Source organism: Carcharhinus amblyrhynchos, chromosome 25, assembly GCF_965287045.1.
Source record: "Carcharhinus amblyrhynchos chromosome 25, sCarAmb.v2.hapA, whole genome shotgun sequence".
Lineage (NCBI taxonomy): Eukaryota > Metazoa > Chordata > Chondrichthyes > Carcharhiniformes > Carcharhinidae > Carcharhinus > Carcharhinus amblyrhynchos.
This window is the reverse complement of record NC_137348.1, coordinates 42,959,467-42,978,616: the sequence shown is the minus strand read 5'-3', so window position 1 is coordinate 42,978,616 and position 19,150 is coordinate 42,959,467. Positions and strand designations below refer to the sequence as shown.

Below are 19,150 nucleotides of genomic sequence, written 5' to 3'. Positions count from 1 at the left end.
GGTGCTCCAGTTTCCTCCCATATTCTGGTGCTGGTTAGGTGCATTGGCTCGAACAGGCAGCGGAATGTGGCGATTAGGGGAATTTTACAGTAACTTCATTGCAGCGTTAACGTCAGCCTTAGTTGTGACTAATAAATAAACTTTTTTATTTTTTAAGGGCTCATAGGCTTTACGGTATCCAGTGTCTTCAACACTTTCTTGATATCACGTGGAGTGAATTGAATTGACTGAAGACTGGTACCTTTGATGTCGGGATCTCTGGGAGAGGCCAGAATGATCGTCCACTCAGCACTTCTGGGAGAAACAGCTGTAAATGTTTCAGCCAGATGTTTTGCATTGATGTGGTCAACTCCCCCATCAGTGAGGATGGGGATAGTTGTGGATTGTTTAATTGTCCACCTCCATTCTTGATTGGATGTGGCAGGACTGCAGAGCTTAGATCTAAATAAGTAATAAGTTTATTTATTAATTAGTCACAAGTAGGCTTACATTAACACTGCAATGAAGTTACTGTGGAAGTCCTCTCATTGCCATACTCTGACGCCTGTTCGGGTACACTGAGGGAGTATTTTGCATGGCCAATGCACCCAACCAGCACATCTTTCAGACTGTGGGAGGAAACCGGAGCACCCGGACGAAACCCACGCAGACACAGGGAGAATGTGCAGACTTCACACAAACAGTGACCCAAGCCGGGAATTGAACCGGGGTCCCTGGCTCTGAGGCTGCAGCGCTGACAACTGCACCATAACACAGAGTGATCCATTGGTTGTGGGATCACTTAGCTCTAATAACCTGCTGCTTTTGCTGTTTGGCTGGCAAGTTGTTCTGAGTCGTTGCTTCACCAGGTTGACACCTCATTTTCAGGTATGCTTGGTGCTGCTCCTGGCATCTTGTCTTGCCCACTTCACTGAATCTTGTTGATTGCCCGGTTTAGTGGTAATAGTCGGGTGGGAAATATACCAGGCCGAGGTTACAGATTGTGATAAGATTGTGCTGCTGCTGATGATCTGCAGCACCTCATGGTCGTCCAGTTTTGAGTTATTGGATCTGTTTGAAGTCTATTCCATTTGGCACTGTGGTAGTGCCACACAAAACCATGCAGGATGTGAAGATGGGACTTTGTCTCCACAAGGAGAGTGCAACGGTCTCTCCTGGTGATAATCTCATGGACAGATGCATCTGCAGCGGGTGCGGTCAATGATGTTTTTCCCTCATTTCCCTCTCCACCTGTCCCAGTTATTACTCCGACAGCTTGGTCTGTGGTGGTACTACACAAGTCACTCTTGGTGGCAGAAGTCCCCCATCCAGAGTACATTGTCCACTCTTGCCACTGTCAGTGTTCCCTTGAAGTGGTGTTTAACATGGAGGAGCACTGATTCATCAGCTATGGGAGGGGATGGTACATGGTAACCAGCAGGAAGCTTCCTTGTCCATATTCGACCTGATGCCACGAAATGTTACGGTGTCCAGAATCGATGTTGAGGACTCTCAGGGAAATCCGCTCCTGACTACAGACACTGTCACCGTCTCTGCTGGGTCTGTCCTGAAGTTTTCCGTCTTCTATTCATCAGGTCAAACACAAGAACTCCAAATTTCAAACAATCAACACATGATAAAGGTTGCTGATTGGTTGGCAATTTGACTCTGATGTTACTCTTCCTACCAATGATGTTAAAGTAATCGAGTTGAAATTTCCTCAGTGCTGAAATACAGGAAACACGTTAGCTGCCAGTCCTCCGGCACTATTTCCATTTTTAATGAATTATCAAAGGCTTACCAAACTGAACCCATTTGGTCTGTTAGGTCTAAGTCAGCTCTCTGAGAGCCATCCCCACTTCCCTACCATTCCCGCCCCCCCAAATCACAACAAATCCTCTCTTCAAATAATTATCCCATTCCACAGAATCCCTACGGTGCAGAAAGAGGCCACTTAGCCCATTGAGTCTGCACTGACTTTCCAAAAGAGCATCGCACACAGATTCTCTCTATCCCCGTAGTCTCGAACAATTACCATGGCCAATCCCTCTAACCCGCATGTCTCCCAGACTGTGGGAGGAAACCGGAGCACTCGGAAAAAACCCACACAGACATGGGGGCAACACGCAAACTCCACACAGACAGTGATCCAAGCCGGGAATTGAACACGGGTCCTTGGAGCTGAGAGGCAGCAGTGCTAACCACTTTGGAAAGTCATGATTGAATTCACCACACTCTCAGGCAGCATATTCCAGATTCTCAGCACAAGAAGGTTTTCCTCAGGACGCTTTTGCTACTCATCTTCAATCAGTGTCCTCTTGTTCTCAATGCTTCCAAGATGACAGTTTATTATTATAAATGTAATAATGTCTCTGCTATTACTTCCCTAACTTTTAGTATGTGTGGATGTATCTATCCTGGGGTTTTAACAGTTTGATTTGTCTACCAATTATCTCTCCCCTTTCAAATCTCTTATTCTGATGTCGTGCCCACCAACTCAGTTTCTCTTGTAAATACTAACGCAAAGTAATTTTCCAAAGTTCCTGCCATCTTGTTCCTATTATTTGAGAGTTTATTGTGTGTGTCCCTTACAAAAGATATCCTCTAATAAGAACACAGAAGATATCCCTTATTTCCTCTATCCTCGTCTTGACTTTTCACCTGTTATTCAGGTGTTTTTGAAATACCTGAATTTTCATTTTATATTCCTCGATGTTTTAATTTTCTAGATTTTTTTTGGTTTCCTAACTTTTTTTAAGCCTATTCCCTAATTTTTTCGGCTTCACTTTTGTCATCCAGTCCTTTGGTATCTTTGTATTTGATTAATTATCTTTCTTTACGTTCAGTTGTATCCTTATCTCTACATTCATCCATGGTGCATCATTACTAGATTATTCCTGGTTTTCGTTGCAATATATATCTCGGAGTCGATTATCATGCCTCTCGGATGCCCCATCGGCGATTATTAACTCACACACAGCAGCTCAGTGTCCAGGCTACCTGGAGCAGTGACATTGTATGGAAGCTCAGTCTTCACCCTTCTCCACTAATGGAAAGCTCACCGAGTGTTAAGAAGCTGGCTGAAGGAGTGTGTTCAGAATGGTTGAGGAGAGCCAGGTGACTAGAGGGGGAAAAGTGTGGTGGGGAGGGGGGGTGTAGAGGGTCAATAACCAGAAGGGGCATCGATTGAAGATGAAGGGCAGGAGATTTAGAACAAAAACAGCCCAGGAAACAGGCCCTTCGGCCCAACGAGCCCACGCCGCCATTTTAACATCACCTGTCCACCCTCCCTCCACCCATGACCCTTATCTATTGTTTATGGCCATTCACATTGAGGGAAACTAATTTAGGGACAATTTATTACCTCCAATCAGCCTAATAGCACATATTTGGGGTGTGGGAGGAAACCGGAGCACCCGGAGAAAACCCATGCAAGCACGGGGAGAATGAGCAAACTCCCACAGACACCGGCCCAAATCCATGTGTCTGCACAGCAAACAGTGATAGTCACTGAGCAGATGAGAGGAAAAGCTTTTCCCCCCCCCAGAGGGTAGTGGGAATCTGGGGGAACTCACTGTCTGAAAGGGCAATAGAAGCAGAAGCCCTTACAGCATTTGAGAAGCATTTAGATGAGCACTTGAAATGGCAATAGTGTACAAGGCTATAAACCAAGTGCTGGAAAATGGGATGAGGATAGATAGGTTTTCAATGGCCAGCATAGACACAATGGGCTGAAGGGCCTCTTTCCATGCTGTGAAACTCTGACTCTGGAAGCATCCTTCGCTCCTCACCACCCTCTGGAGGAGTCTGAGCTCCATCGTGACACAGAGCTTGTTGTAGCTGTGGCATGTTCAGCACCAACATCACTCTCAAGGGAAACAGAATTCAATTTCTGGCCCAGTGCTATTTTTCTCCATTTTATTCAATTAAATTGTAACCTTCAGTGTTCTCACAATTGATTCTGAGTAATCAGTGATCCTCTGGGACGATTTTGTGAATGATAAATTACAATACAACATTCAAACACATTCCTTTCTGCCCCTCAGTGACAGAATGATCAGTCAGACAAGCTAACCCAGGGTTGAGTGTTGTGTAACCGGACTGCACTCACTGTCGCCTCACTCCAGGATAGGCAGAACGTGCTGCCTGGGCTCCGGGCCCCATGTAACTGATACGCTGCTACATCCCGGGACACTCAGGACCAGGTCTCTGTCTGGAATCGGCCACATCGCTCCAGGTCAACAAGAAGGTTCTCGGATTCGGCTTCAGAGAGGCCGCCCTCTGACTGGAAAATCGATTTCAGGGCATCTGTGACCTGCGCTGGCATCATCTTAGCATTGCTGTGGGAGAGGAAAAAAACAGGACACAGGCTCGGCAAACGGTCAGAGAAAAGCAAGATCATCAAAACAATACGCCTCCAATAAATCCAACAGGAAATTCAAGAGAAACACCTTTCCCCAGGGAGAAGCTGGAATGTGGAATTCACCAACGCAGGAAGTAGCAAATGGATTTAAAGGGAAGTCCAAAAAGCACAATAGGGAGATGAGGGAGAAAGAAAGAGGGGTATACAGACAGGGGGCTCCTCAGATACTGAAACTGTCTGTGCCAAACGCAGCAAGACCTGGACAATATCCAGGCTTGGGCTGACGAGTGACATTCACACCACACAAATGCCAGAAAATGACCATTTCCAATAAGAGAGAAACTAACCATTGTTCCTGGACATCTGATGGTATTACCATCACTGAACCCCAACTCCTCACCATCAATATCCTGGGGGTCACCATTGACCAGGAACTGAACTGGACTAGCCACAGAAATCCGGTGGCTACAAGAGCAGCTCACCAATCAGAAAGCTCGCAGTCGTCTCCTGACTCCCTGAAGCCTGTCCACCATCTACAAGGCACAAGTCAGGAGTGTGATGGAATAATCTCCATTTGCCTGGATGGGTGCAACTCCAGCAACACTCAAGACGCTCGACACCATCCAGGACAAAGCAGCCACTTGGGAGCCCCACACACTAGCACCGAGTGTACCATCTACTGCCAAGGTTCCTTTGACAGCACCATCCAAACCCATGACCACTACTGTCTGGAAGGACAAAGTGAGCAGATATCTGAAAGGCAATAAATTCTGGTCTCGCCAACGATGCTCACAGTTGTGCAAAGAATAAAAGATGAAGTACAGTGGGAGGATCGTCGTGTGGAGCATCAAGCCCAGCATGGAGTTATTGGGCAGAATGGCCTGGTTATGGGCATACTTTGTATTCTATAACATTATGAAATAGATTCACTCCAACACTAATATCTCCTCAAAGGCTACAGGGGTCATGAACTGCTCTGTGACTGATAGTTTTGACAGTGTTACCAGTGAAGTTTTCCATCTGGTCCATTACCTGACCATCGACTGCCAGGAGACCCAGACTGCTCTGGCTGTCCGAGAAGGTGCACCAGAAAGGGCAAAGGTCAGTGATAGAGTACAATCCACAATAAAACCCCACAACAGACTGAAATATTACACAGAATCTGGGCTGAGACATGCCAATGCTGGGGGTTTGAACTGAGGGATAAGTGTTGGAACACAGCTCTAACGCGGACATAGTGAGGATTCTATGAACCCGGATTCATGGCACATCTCCCAATTCTATGGATAAAACATAATGGCATTAGCAATACATCGAAAATTTCAACATCTGTTGTCCCAAGTCTTTAGGTTTCTCTGTAATATAATGCTTAATTAAGTTAACTGAAATATCAAAATGTAATATGATTGTTAGCATTTAGCCTTTATTAGATAACAAAGTGTGTTGAATCTTAATTTAGCTGAAAGATTCTACAATGCTAATTCTGCCCATGTGAACTGAGATCAGTCGGTGCAGCATCAACAGGTTCCAATGCAAAGGAACGACCTGCTTTATAAGAGATGTTAACTGGAGCTCGGGAAGAAAAGTCTCCCTCTGCCAGGACACAAAAACAGTGTGACTACTGTCCCACTGGAAACCACTGCAAATGCCCCAGCTAATGGACACACAGAAGCTGTTAATGAAGACACTTAGACCCATCTCGAACATTGTAACAGGAATCCGCAGCTGCTAGGAACTGTGCAGAACGTGGGTGTATAAAATTCACCTTGTACAGAGTCACCAGCAGCAAATTAACAGCATGTTTCACACACGGTCCATTTATCATTTCCATTCACAAATTACTGTCACTGACCCTCCTCACAATGGGACAGTCCATCATTATATATCACCACCACTGTCACACTTACCCTGCTATGTAGAAATACGCCTGTTCCTCCTGAATTAGGTTCCAGATGAGGGGTCCTTGTTCCTTTATCCGATGTTGGACATAGATTTTATCCTCCTACATTAAAACCACACAGAGGGCAGCTCTTATTTAAAATGAAAAACGGAAGCACATCAGGAGCCCAGTCCATCAGGCAAACCAGCCTCCCACCCACTGACTCTGTCTACACTTCCCGCTGCCTCGGAAAAGCAGCCAGCGTAATTCAGGTCCCCACACACCCCGGACATTCTCTCTTCCACCTTCTTCCAAAGGTCTGAGGTCAGGTACCAGCTGACTTAAGAACAGCTTCTTCCCTGCTGCTGTCAGACTTTTGAATGGACCTACCTCGCACTAAGTTGATCTTTCTCTACACCCTCGCTGTGACCACACTACATTCTGCACTTTCTCGTTTCCTTCTCTATGAACGGTATGCTTTGTCTGTACAGTGCGCAAGAAATAACACTTTTCACTGTATGTTAATGCATGTGACAGTAATAAATCAAGTCAAAATAAATCAGTAATAAATCAAAATAAAAGATTGCAACATGAGACAGGGACAATCCTGTTGATTTGATTTGTTTGTTTGGCTCTTTCTCACTCAGATGCGCTCAATGAGTCAGGCGATTATGTGTTACTCACACTCTCGTGCAGTACTGAGACAATTTATCTGGTCATTATCTTATTGCTGGCTGTGGAACTGGCTGTATTTCCTTCACAAGGCCTCAATGAGACTCGTTCCAGGTGTGAGTTCAGTTAAGGCTTGCCAAGGCTGTGATGGGTGAAATTTCACAGGGAAACCCTGGAGCTGATGCCACCTCTCACCCTATCAACACCCAGATCTTGACAGAAGCAGCTCCCTACAAACCAAAACTCAAAACTTCAGCCCACATTCTGGAAGGACACCCAGCCTCGGAAATTTTAGGGCCTTGTCATCATGGATCAACCAGTTTTCAACTAACTCTGCCATTTCCCAAAAGAATTCCAGTAGACCTGACAATCTGCAAATCCACATCTCTTCATCACTCCATCTTTCCTGAAGCTTCTCTTGTTCAAGATCCTTCCTGTTCCTTTACTTTTAAATGTCTTTTTGTAAGCTACCTGGGTTTTGCACAGCAGATCTGGGCAGTAGATTAGATTTATTAAAAGAAGACAAGTACAGAAATGACTCGCAAAATAAGCAGTAACATTAATGAAGAATCAGACGGAGGGTTTCCTTAACAAAGATATAGGTGGAGTTTAAAAGGTGGCAATTTCTCCCCACTTCCCCACCTGTCACAAAACAGCAAGCCCAGTCTCCAGTTCTCTCTCCCGTCCCCGCTGCACAGCCCTTACCTGGTCCCGGGAGAAAGCCGTAAATAGGGTCAGGCCACCCTTCCGATTCAGCTCCTCCCACTCTGTTTGGCAAAAAAAGTCCTTTGACTTCCCACGGCAGCCAAAGAAGAGGTAGTTGCCTAACAGAGGAAAGAGAATGTCACAGTGTGAGATTCAATGACCATTCCTAGAGTTCCGAAAATCATTTACCAATGATTTGAATGTGTGCGTGGGGGCCTCTTTTCTCCAAGCAGCCCTCAATGCTGAACATTAGACTCGAAATGTTAACTCTGTCTCTCTCCACAGATGCTGCCAGACCCGCTGAGTTTTCCAGCATCTTTCTTTGTATTTCGGTCACCACGCTGGGTTTGAGCAGCCACAGGCAGGCGAGAGGTGGTTTAAATATTGGACGCACAGTTATTTTGGGGTTTGCCCCTTCGTCAGGTGAAGGGGTTTACTATCAAATATATCAGTTGGACTTAAACCTGGTGTTGTCAGACTTCTTAGCGTGTTTAAGAATCAACACAGACATTGCATGTGGGTCAGTAACTAGATCGCAAGATAGAGATGGAGACACTGTCATTAGGTTAAGGATGTACTGGAGTGAGGGAAAGTGTTTATTTGTGTTATGGTACGTAAGCACTTGTTGAACTGATTGATTCTGATGAATGTAACAGGGTTGTGATTGGGGAATAAAACAACTTATTAACTCCATCAAATTTCCTATTTTCTATGTTTCTATGTTGTGTTTCAAACAACACTGCTCTTAATATCTGCTTGGTGATTTGAGAAACTGAAGGAACACTCGTGCTCTGGACACAGCAACCTTCCCAGAGCAGGGGAGAACTTCCTTGTTACCCTCCCAGATCAGGCTACTTTACCAGCAAAGAAAGGGGCATTGGGTAGCTCGTTGTGTCAGAAGATTGCGGGTTCCAGTCCCACTCCACAGACTGGAGTACAATATTTAGGCTGACACTCAGGTGCAGTACTAAGGGAGCACTGCACTGATGGAGAGACTGCCTCTAGCTGAAATGTTTAAACCGAGATCTGCTTTGTTCTCTCACAGACATGGCAGCAATTGGAGAAGATCAGGGCAGTTTTCCTGAGTGCCCCATCAACATTCATCCCTCAACCAACATACATCACAAAAAAACTCAATTATCTGGTCACTTCCCTTTGTGGGATCTTGCTGTGCACAAACTGGCTGCTACGTTTCCTACAGCGTGACAGTGGCTACACTTCAGAGGTAACTGATTGCCTCTAAAATACTTTGAGACATCCTGGAGTTGAGGAAGGTGCTGTGTAAATGAAAATTCTTCTCTTTTCCCGTGAAGAGGCAGACAACCAGACGTTTAGGATGTTGCAGAACATAACTGGAACGTAACGAGGTTACTACAGCCACTTGACCAGCAAAATGACAATAACCTCTGACCTTTCTTTCCCTCCGCAATACGCTCCTGTACCGCTGCTCGGAATGGCGCCACCCCCGTGCCGGGGCCAACCATTATAACTGGGATTTTGGTCTCTGTGGGAAATTGCAGCATCCCTTTCTTCACCCACAGTGGCACATATACAGAACCTGCGGGCGGAATTGAAGGAGAGTGAGGCACAACAATCAGTCTTTCCAAAGGAAATCAGGGGAAGAGGAAGGGGATTTCAGATCACAAAGAACAACACAGCACGGGAAACAGGCCCTTTGGCCCAACGAGCCCGCACCATCACTTCAACATTGTGAATCCCTCTTCCACCTATGACCCTTACCTACGCTAATGGCACTCCACATTGGAAACCAGATTGGAAACTCATCAGGGAACACCAACAAACACAGTCCCCCAGAGCCAAAGGGATAAAGCACAGTAAATAAGTCAGTGCTGGCCTTCATAGCGAGGGGGATTGAATATAAAAGTAGGGAGGTCTTGCTGCAGCTGTATAGGGCATTGGTGAGGCCGCAGCTGGAGTACTGTGTGCAGTTTTGGTCGCCATACTTACACAAGGATGTTTTGGCCTTAGAGGGAGTGCAGAGGAGGTTTACTAGGCTGATACCGGAGTTGAGGGGGGTTGAGCTATGAGGAGAGGCTGAATAAACTAGGCTTGTACTCGTTAGAGTTTAGAAGAATGAGGGGAGATCTCATTGAGACTTATAAGATGATGAATGGGATGGATAGGATAGAGGTGGAGAGACTCTTTCCGCTCAGAAAGGACAGTAGGACTAGGGGGCACAGCCTCAAGATAAAGGGGGGGGCGGTTTAGAACGGAGTTGAGGAGGAACTTCTTCACTCAAAGGGTGGTGAATCTCTGGAATTCTCTGCCCGTTGAGGTGGTGGAGGCTGCCTCGCTAAATATTTTTAAGACGCGGGTTGATGGATTTTTGATGAGAGAGGGGATTAAGGGTTATGGGGAGAGGGCGGGAATGTGGAACTGAGCCACGACAGATCAGCCATGATCTTATGGAATGGCAGGGCAGGCTCGAAGGGCTAGATGGCCTACTCCTGCTCCTACTTCTTATGTTCTTATGAATGTTAGTGTGAGAAAACAATGCATGCAGTCTTTCTAAAGCTCCTAAACTCGGGATAAAACATTCTGAGCAAACCATACAGGAAGCACAAGTTTAACATTTGAAATAGTTTTCTCTGCGAGCTACGATGGTATTTTGGCACCACATGTGCATTGAAGGTGTTTGACCATTGCAGAAAGCCAGCTGGTGAAGGATAGAACTGGAGCCAATCTTCCTACACCATATTTCCATCATTCCTCCAAATCCAGCAACCAGGGTTTTACTTTGTATCTGTTTATACGTCCTCTGTAAACCTATTACAAATTAACTGCCTAATTAACCTATTACAAATTAACATTTCAACAATTGAAACTATAATGAAATGAACTCCAGTGAATGTCCACCACCTGCATGATGTAAACACAATTCATAACCATTAACATATCACTGCCTAAATTGTAATTTTAGACAATGCACCAAGATATTGATAAAGACAAGATCTCTTTTGCTATGTGTGTTCAGCAATCTGTTTGATGAACCTCCGGGTTATAAGATGCCCAATGAGTTCAACTCAGCGTTGTAAGGGTCTCAGGCTAAAACTCGATGATTTATGTGAACTGCGAAGGTTATAACTGCGACAGTAAATCAATAACAAAATGATCATAAAGAGCAAACCACAATGGTACTGCTTCCTCACAGCACCAGGGACCCGGGTTCAGTTCCAGGAGTCTGCATAGATTTCTCCAGGAACTCTGGTTTCCTTCACACACCAAGATGTGCAGGTTAGATTGACTGGTCGTGCTAAATTGTCCCTTAGTGTCAGGCGAATTAGCAGGGTAAATATGTGGAGTTTCAGGAAGAGGGTGGGATTCTTGTTGGTACAGACTCAATGGGCTGAATGGCCTCCTTCAGCACCGCAGTGATTTTATGATTCTGATGCTTCAAGATGACGGGTACAGAATCTGAACCCAGCTGAGTGTCTCCAGTGTGATTACACTGTTACCAGTTTGGATCAGAACAGGACAGACAGACAGACTCATGTTGACTGTCTATTGATGAACTGTCCAATTAAGTGCACGACCTTCTCACTAATCAAGTAATTTGTTGAACTAATGTCCCATTAGTTCATTAAAGCCAGTACTTAACACTTCCTTCATGTTGTCACATAACAATAGAAAGGGTCTGAGAATGAATTTAGCTGCATCGCTTCAATCTTTTCTTTTGTAAATAATTTCCTTATTTAACAGAATATGGTGGAAATCTCACATCTGTGGTTTACCTTTAGTTCATAGTTCTGACCATTCTGTTGATTAGGTCTTCTCTGTTACCAGCATCACCACCCTCAACAAAGTGTGTTGTCTTTTTGTTCATGCCACCACGTGGCGAGGATAGCTTGAAGGGCCACAAGAAATTGTTGGCCATTTTGAAGTTCTTGCCCACTGTGTAGATCTCATGGATCAGATCTTCAATACAAATTATACCACCCACCCGATACTCTGCTGGAGTCTGAGACAGGCTGTTCACTGACAGGCAGCTATAGAGAACGTAGACTGCATTGCCACAGCTGATAAAGATCCAGGAGTGATCCAGTGACACGAGCAATGTCAGCAGCACCCCTTCCCCACACACACAAAAATAGGAAGCTACCAAAATCCAGCGGGAAGGGAGATGCTTTTTGTTGGCACTACCTCTCTTATCAGGACACTGTATATTTTATGCTTTCAGGGTCAGCTCCAGGGTTGCACCCTCATCTGATTCAGTAGGTTGTGGATTTGGGTCCCATGCTGGAACCTGAGAACACCATCTAGGCTGACAGTCCAGTGTAGTACTGAGGAGAAGCCTTTCTCATGAGATGTTAACGTGGTCTGTCTTTTCAAGTGGATATAAAAGATTCCACAGTATTATCTCCCAAGAGCAAGAAAATTCTCCCCAACATCTTAGACAATATTTATCCCTCAAACAACATGACCTGAAAACAGGCTGAAAAATTGGTCAATTATCACACTGGAACTTGACTGTTGTAAATCACACATTACAGCAGTGACTACACCCCAAAAGCATTTCATTGGCCGGAAAGTGTGACATCCTGAGGACATGAAAGGTGCTATATAAACACAAGCTCGCTCGAGTTTTCTGCCACTGGTTAGAGATGATGCAACAGCAGATATAAGACATGGCTCTCATGAAATCATGAGACAATGATCAGTTCCAGCAATAACCATTCACTGAGGAGGGTTTGGTTGACAGTCAATGACACTGGGCATTACTTACAGTTCAATTAGAACAGACAAAGGTTTCAGGCTCTTTACGAGATAAAGTTCCAGTGACAGAGCTTTTGAGGATGTTTCCGAAGTGGAGAGAAAGAACTAAAATCGAGAGGGAGAAATTCTGGAAATGACTTCTTGAGAATGGAGCCAAGGTAAATGGGAGCCTTGTCACCAAGAGCAGGCTAATGGCAGATACACAAGGCTACAGATCGACATGTTATTGGGCAGGGTCTAGGGCTGGAATAACATGGTCAATCAGGGATTTATAGCTTTGGGTACAGGGAATCCTCTATTTAAAGATGCTCAAGTTATGATGAATGGAACTTACAATGTTGATAAATTGATATTTTACTTGAATTTACAACATTACAATGCCACGCCAGTGAATAAGATCAAATATTTGTACATGGTCACTGACGTTCTACACTGCCCATCTCCCTGGCTCAAGATGTTCAGTTGCTATTTTCAGTTGGTGAATCTTTATGATGGAGTACAATGTGGAAAAGCGTGAGGTTATGTATTTTGGAAGGAGGAATGGCAGCATGGACTATTTTCTAAATGGGAAAATGCTTAGGAAATCCGAAACCCAAAGGGACTTGGGAGTCATTGTTTGACATTCTCTTAAGGTTAATGTGCAGGTTCAGTCGGCAGTTAGGAAGACAAATGCAATGTTACATTCATGTCGAGAGGGCTAAAATACAAGAGTAGGGATGAACTTCTGAGGCTGTATAAGGCTCTGGTCAGAACCCATTTAGAGTATTGCGAGCAGTTTTGGGCCCCATATCTAAGGAAGGATGTGCTGGTCTTGGAAAGGATCCAGAGGAGGTTCACAAGAATGATCCTTGGAATGAAGAGCTTGTCTTTGGAGGAATGGTTGAGGACTCTGGGTCTGTACTCACTGAGTTTTGAAGGATGGGGGGGATCTTATTGAAACTTACAGGGTACTGCGGGGCCTGGATACAGTGGACATGGAGAGGATGTTTCCACTTGTAGAAAAAATTAGAACCGGAGGACACAACCTCAGGCTAAAGGGACGATCCTTAAAACAGAGATGAAGAGGCATTTCTTCAGCCAGAGAGTGGTTAATCTGTGGAACTCTTTGCCACAGAAGGCTGTGGAGGCTGGGTCATTGAGTGTCTTTAAGACAGAGATAGATAGGTTCTTGATTAATTAGGGGGTCAGGGGTTATGGGGAAAGGCAGGAGAATGGGGATGAGAAAAATATCAGCCATGATTGAATAGCGGAGCAGGCTCGATGGGCCGAATGGCCTAATTCTGCTCCTATATCTTGTGGTTTCCTAACTTTTGCTTAAAATTTAAATTTTATATAAACTTATTGCTATTTATTTTGTAATTGATTGAGTACAAAATTCTCGGTCATTTGGGTGAAAATAGTGCATCAGACCTTGTTTCAAGAACCAATCCCTGATTTACAATTATTTGACTTGGGACGCATTTTTCAGGAAGCAATGGAGTTGTAAGTCCGAGGACTGACCGTGCAGGGATTCAGTGGAGATCAGCGAGGGCCAGTGGGCGACTGGGATACTGGAGACTGTGATACAGGCAGCTGAATCACAACCTTCTGTCAGGCAAGTTGTCACGGACACCTACTGGCGAGGAGTGGAATAAACACAGTAGTTTATTTACTATCAAATAAACCTGTTGGACTTTAACCTGGCGTTGTGAGACTTCTTACTGTGTTTACTCCAGTCCAATGCCAGCACCTCCACACCAAGGAGTGCAATCACATTAAGGAAAATCTCACGGAGATTTTGTGGTCAACCCTATATCAAGCAAGACAAACAGGAAATCGAAAGAAGAATGGCTTTGATTCTCTATTCCACCAAGTGGGTGATCTCAGCTACAACACTAGGGCTAGGCGTGTGCTCCGATATCTGTTAGCTCCCTGCAGCTTAGGAAGAAAAATATATGGCTAAAGATCACCAGGTCACAATGTACTGAGAGTGTGATAAACAAGTCCACCCATCTCAACAGGAAGAATATGGAGAGTCATCTAAGACACAAACCCTCACGCAAAACCATAAATTGGTGTATGCAATCCCAACATCAACCACCCAGTGCTGTCTGGCTGCAATCTTCAACCTCAACATAGCTGGGGAGTGAGAATCAGCCTTCAAACAATAACTGATGATCGTGGGTTCCAGAATCGAGGGAGCAGTGGGTGAGACTTACTCTGCTGAGGGTTCTGGGATGCTAGCCAAGTGGAGCACAGGCCCTTGCGAGGCTTCTTTAACTTGGTCCTGTACTGAACGACAGCCATCAGAATCTGAATCCGACTGGGATAAGCCTGAGGAGCAGTAAGCAGAGTGAGAATCTTGTATTCACATTCATTTCCATCAATCATTTGATTGTTTCACTGTTCTGGGAGGTGGGGAAAGCTCGATCCAGCACTTCCAGCATGGAAACCTGGATGATCACGAGATTCAACTCTGTATCAGGGCAATCAGCCAAAGTTACAATTCCTGTACTTCCCAGAGCTGCGATTTTTACAAGGGCCTTCGCTATTCATCAACACCATAATACCCAGGCTACAATACATTTCCACATTACACCAAATTAATGTTTGTGGGAAAATCCAGAGGGAGGATCCAGGAAAAGGAATTAAGCCAGGGAAGTTTACACCTCAGGACGTGGTATAGAGTATAAAAGCTGGAGTCTAATGTTGCAGTTGTATAGGACGTTGGTTAGACCACATCTGGAGTACTGCGTCCAGTTCTAGCATTTGGAATACTGCATCCAGTTCTAGTTGCCGCACTACGGGAAGGACGTGGAGACCTTGGACAGAGTGCAGAGGAGGTTTACCAGGATGTTGCCTGGTATGGAAGGTCTTAGCTATGAGGAGAGATTGGGTAAACTGGGGTTGTTCTCCCTGGAAAGACGGAGAGTGAGGGGAGACCTAATAGAGGTATATAAAATTATGAAGGGTATAGATAAGGTGAACAGTGGGAAGCTTTTTCCCAGGTCGGAGACGACGATCACGAGGGGTCACAGGCTCAAGGTGAGAGTGGCAAGGTATAACTCCGATATCAGAGGGACGTTTTTTTACACAGAGGGTGGTGGGGGCCTGGAATGCACTGCCAAGTAGGGTGGTGGAGGCAGACACGCCTGGATAGTCACATGAGCAGACTGGGAATGGAGGGATACAAATGAATGGTCCAGTTGGACCAACGAGCAGCACAGACTCGGAGGGCTGAAGGGCCTGTTTCCTGCGCTGTATTGTTCTTTATTCTTTGTTCACTACTTCCAACGACTTGTTGGAAAGACAAATCCATGTGAAACAAAGGGGACTCAGCTGGGATATTCTCCTAAAACATGGATGTTTGACGTTGAAGTTTTAGATTTGTTTATTAGTCACAAGTAAGTCTTACATTAACACGGCAATGAAGTTACTGTGAAAATCCCCTAGTCACCACGCCTGCTCAGGTACACAGAGAGAGAATTTAGCATGGCCAATGCACCTAAGCAGTACGTCTTTCAGGCTGTGAGGAGACCTGAGCGTCCGGAGGAAACCCATGCAGACAAAGGGAGAACATGCCGATTCCACACAGACAGTGACCCAAGCCGGGAATTGAACCCAGGTCCCTGGCGCCGTGAAGCAGCAGTGCTAACCACTGTGCCACACAGATAGGATGTTCCATAACCTGCACACACTGCCTGTCTGGCATGACAAATGCAGAACAGCTGCTGGGTCAAGCTTTGGAAGGCTGCTAGCCCTGTGATATCAGTACCCCAGGAAGAGTCACTGCCTTCAGCACGGACTGGGTGATGAAGGTGAGGGAATGGTGGTGGAAACAATGGGGATAAAATGTGGCAGAATTCCCCCCCTGTTAAAGTGTGAGAGCTTCACATGAAGCACTTGGGTCCATGAGGGCTGCTGAGTGCATCATCGATCCAGACTATCCTTCGTCAGCAAACACGCTGCAACATACCAATAACATACAAGCAGGAAACAGAGAACGTCTCCCACAGTACAGCCTCTCATCTCTGCTGATGGGGGACAGTATTTGCTGTATGTGCGCATTATAGTGTGTCTGCTCTGACGTTAAATTAACACAGTAAGGAGTCTCACAACACCAGGTTAAAGTCCAACAGGTTTATTTGGTAGCAAACGCCACTAGCTTTCGCAGCATTGCTCCTTCGTCAGATGAGTGGGGAGTTCTGATCACAAACAGGACATATAAAGGCACACACTCAGTTTACAGAATAGTGATTAGAATGCGAGTCTTTACAGCTAATCAAGTCTTAAAGGTGCAGAAAATGTGGGTGGAGATAGCTTTAAGCACAGGTTAAAGAGATGTGTACTGTCTCCAGACAGGACAGTAAGAAAGATGTCGTAAGCCTGGGCTTGTGGTCGGTGCAGACTCGATGGGCCGAAGGGCCTCTTTCTGCACTGCAGGAGTCTATGATTCTGGCCTGGGCTTACGACATTTCACTCACTGTCCTGCCTGGAGACACACATCTCTGTAACCTGTGCTTAATGCTTTCTCCATTCACATTTTCTGCACCTTTAAGACTTGATTAGCTGTAAAGGCTTGAATTCTAATCAGTATTCTGTAAACTGAGAGTGTGCCTTTATATGCCCTGTTTGTGATCAGAACTCCCCACTCACCTGATGAAGGAGCAGCGCTCCGAAAGCTAGTGGATTTTGCTACCAAATAAACCTGTTGGACTTTAACCTGGTGTTGTGAGACTTTTGTGTTTACCCCAGTCCAACGCCAGCATCTCCACATCATGGCTAAATTAACACTCACTCATTTGGGGAACAAAACACTGAGAATTTAAAACAGAGTATTTCTGAAAGATGTGAATCATTATAAAGCTGGGATTTATTGTGAATCCTTCTTTGTCCTAAAATAGCTAAAATAAACAAGAATCTTGTTAGACATTTTCAGAGAATTAATCTCCTGCACAGGTGTCACATACAAAAACATAAGAGGCAGGAGCAGTTAGTGTTGCAGTTCCTCGAGTCTGCACTGACCACAAACCCACCCAGGCCCTACCCCCATATATTTTACCCACTAAGCCACGCATCTCAGGACGCTAAGGGGCAATTTTGAGCATGACCAATCAACCTAACCTGCACATCTTTGGACTGTGGGAGGAAACCGGAGCACCCGAAGGAAACCCACGCAGACACGAGGAGAATGTGCAAACTCCACACAGACAGTGACCTGAGCCGGGAATCGAACCCAGGTCCACGACTGACCTTCCACACGAATTCCACTTTCTTTTCCTTTATCCATCAAGACCCAGGCTGGGATAAGGGCACTAGGTTTCCTTCCCTAAAGGACACGAGTAACTGGATAGGTTTTTCCAATAATCCAATAGCCTCATAGTCACTTTCACTAATACTAGCTTCTCACTTCTAGAATTATTAAACTGAATTTAAGGATGCACAGATTCAAGATAAGGAGCAGTAGGTGCAGAGGGGGCATGAGAAAGAAGTTATGATGCAGAGCGTGGTGGGTGTCTGAAACTCACTGCCTGAGTTGGTGTTGGAGTCAGAGACCCTAAACACTTCTAAAAGGTACCTGAACCCTCACTAAGTGCTCTAAGATACAGGGCTATGACAAGATGGGCCAAATGGCCTCTTCAATGTTGCAGCTTTTGAAAAGAACAAAGAAATTTACAGCACAGGAACAGGCCCTTCGGCCCTCCAAGTCTGTACCAACCATACTACCCGACCAAACTAAAACCCCCTACCCTTCCAGAGACTCTCCATTCCCATCCTATTCAAAGAACAAAGAACAACACAGCACAGAAAACAGGCCCTTCGGCCCAACAAGCCCACGCCGCCATTTTAACATTCAGTGAGTGCCTCATTCCAATCCTATTCATGTATTTGTCAAGACGTGTGAATAGGTTCTACAATTCTATGGTACTGAAACTGCCTCAGTGGAATCTGATCATCTTGGTTATTAGTGCAGTAATATAATCATGACACTATCAAACACCAAACCCTTTCACCCTGTAAGCTTATAGGGGAACTCACCTGATCTGCCGTTCTGATAGTTTGTATAAAGGGCAATCTAATTGCAAGGCCAGTTTGATGCCTGGGCACCAAGTTGAAAATCTGCCCCACAGTGAACAACAGTGTCTCAAATGAATACCATGAAGGAGTGGGGTCCTTACCAGCTGCGATGAAGCAATGGAAAATGCCCGTGGTCGGATTTCAGGAATGAGGTCAAAGAGATAATCAGGTGGAACGGCAGAGGTGGTCTGGGGAAAATCGTGCAGAATCTAGGAGAGAGCACAGGAATTTCAGAACTTTACAGAAGTGATTGTCGACCCAGAGAGAACAGAAACTACTACAGGATTAAAGCAATGCCTTTGTCTTGAAGCTACGCTGCTGGGTTACAGCAGGATGCACTGAAAACCGAGTACTGTTGGCTCTCCTCCAAGATGGTCCTCAGGATGCCTTCACTTATCCATTTTCAGATGAAGCTGCTGTTCCTGGGTATTTGTGTATGAGGAGACAGTTGGTAACAGGAACTTCCTACTCCTCCTTCTGTGTCTTCCCTTGGCTCTGGAAAATTGGCTGCCTCAATCTTGAATAGACATCCCCTCCAAACTCCTCCTTCCTCCCAAGACATCCCACCTCTGCCCACTTTAGAATAGGTGGTTCCCCCCGCTGTGCCACCCTCCTAGACCAATGGCTGCCAAACTGCTCAAGGTATGCCTGCCCCACGTCAATGATGATCCCCTCACAGTGGAAGGCAACAATTGGGCGACGGATAACCCAATTTTTGTCCACTAGCTGCTCCTGTAGGCTTCATGACTTAACCCTTAACC

General features: G+C 45.4%; 1 protein-coding gene across 4 annotated transcripts in view; it reads right to left on the bottom strand.

The window, feature by feature from the left end:
• Nucleotides 1–3,896: 3,896 nt before the first annotated feature.
• ndor1 (NADPH dependent diflavin oxidoreductase 1) overlaps nucleotides 3,897–19,150 on the bottom strand; it is a 38,155-nt gene continuing 22,901 nt past the window's right edge. For all 4 annotated transcript variants that reach the window (XM_080212062.1, XM_080212061.1, XM_080212063.1 and 1 more), the window contains 6 exons: nucleotides 18,491–18,598; nucleotides 14,531–14,645; nucleotides 9,010–9,156; nucleotides 7,599–7,717; nucleotides 6,250–6,344; nucleotides 3,897–4,319 (listed from right to left, as the gene is read on the bottom strand). In XM_080212062.1, coding sequence (XP_080068188.1) covers nucleotides 4,175–4,319; nucleotides 6,250–6,344; nucleotides 7,599–7,717; nucleotides 9,010–9,156; nucleotides 14,531–14,645; nucleotides 18,491–18,598 — 729 coding nt within the window. In that variant the 3' untranslated portion in view covers nucleotides 3,897–4,174. The remainder of the gene's footprint in view (nucleotides 4,320–6,249; nucleotides 6,345–7,598; nucleotides 7,718–9,009; nucleotides 9,157–14,530; nucleotides 14,646–18,490; nucleotides 18,599–19,150) is intronic.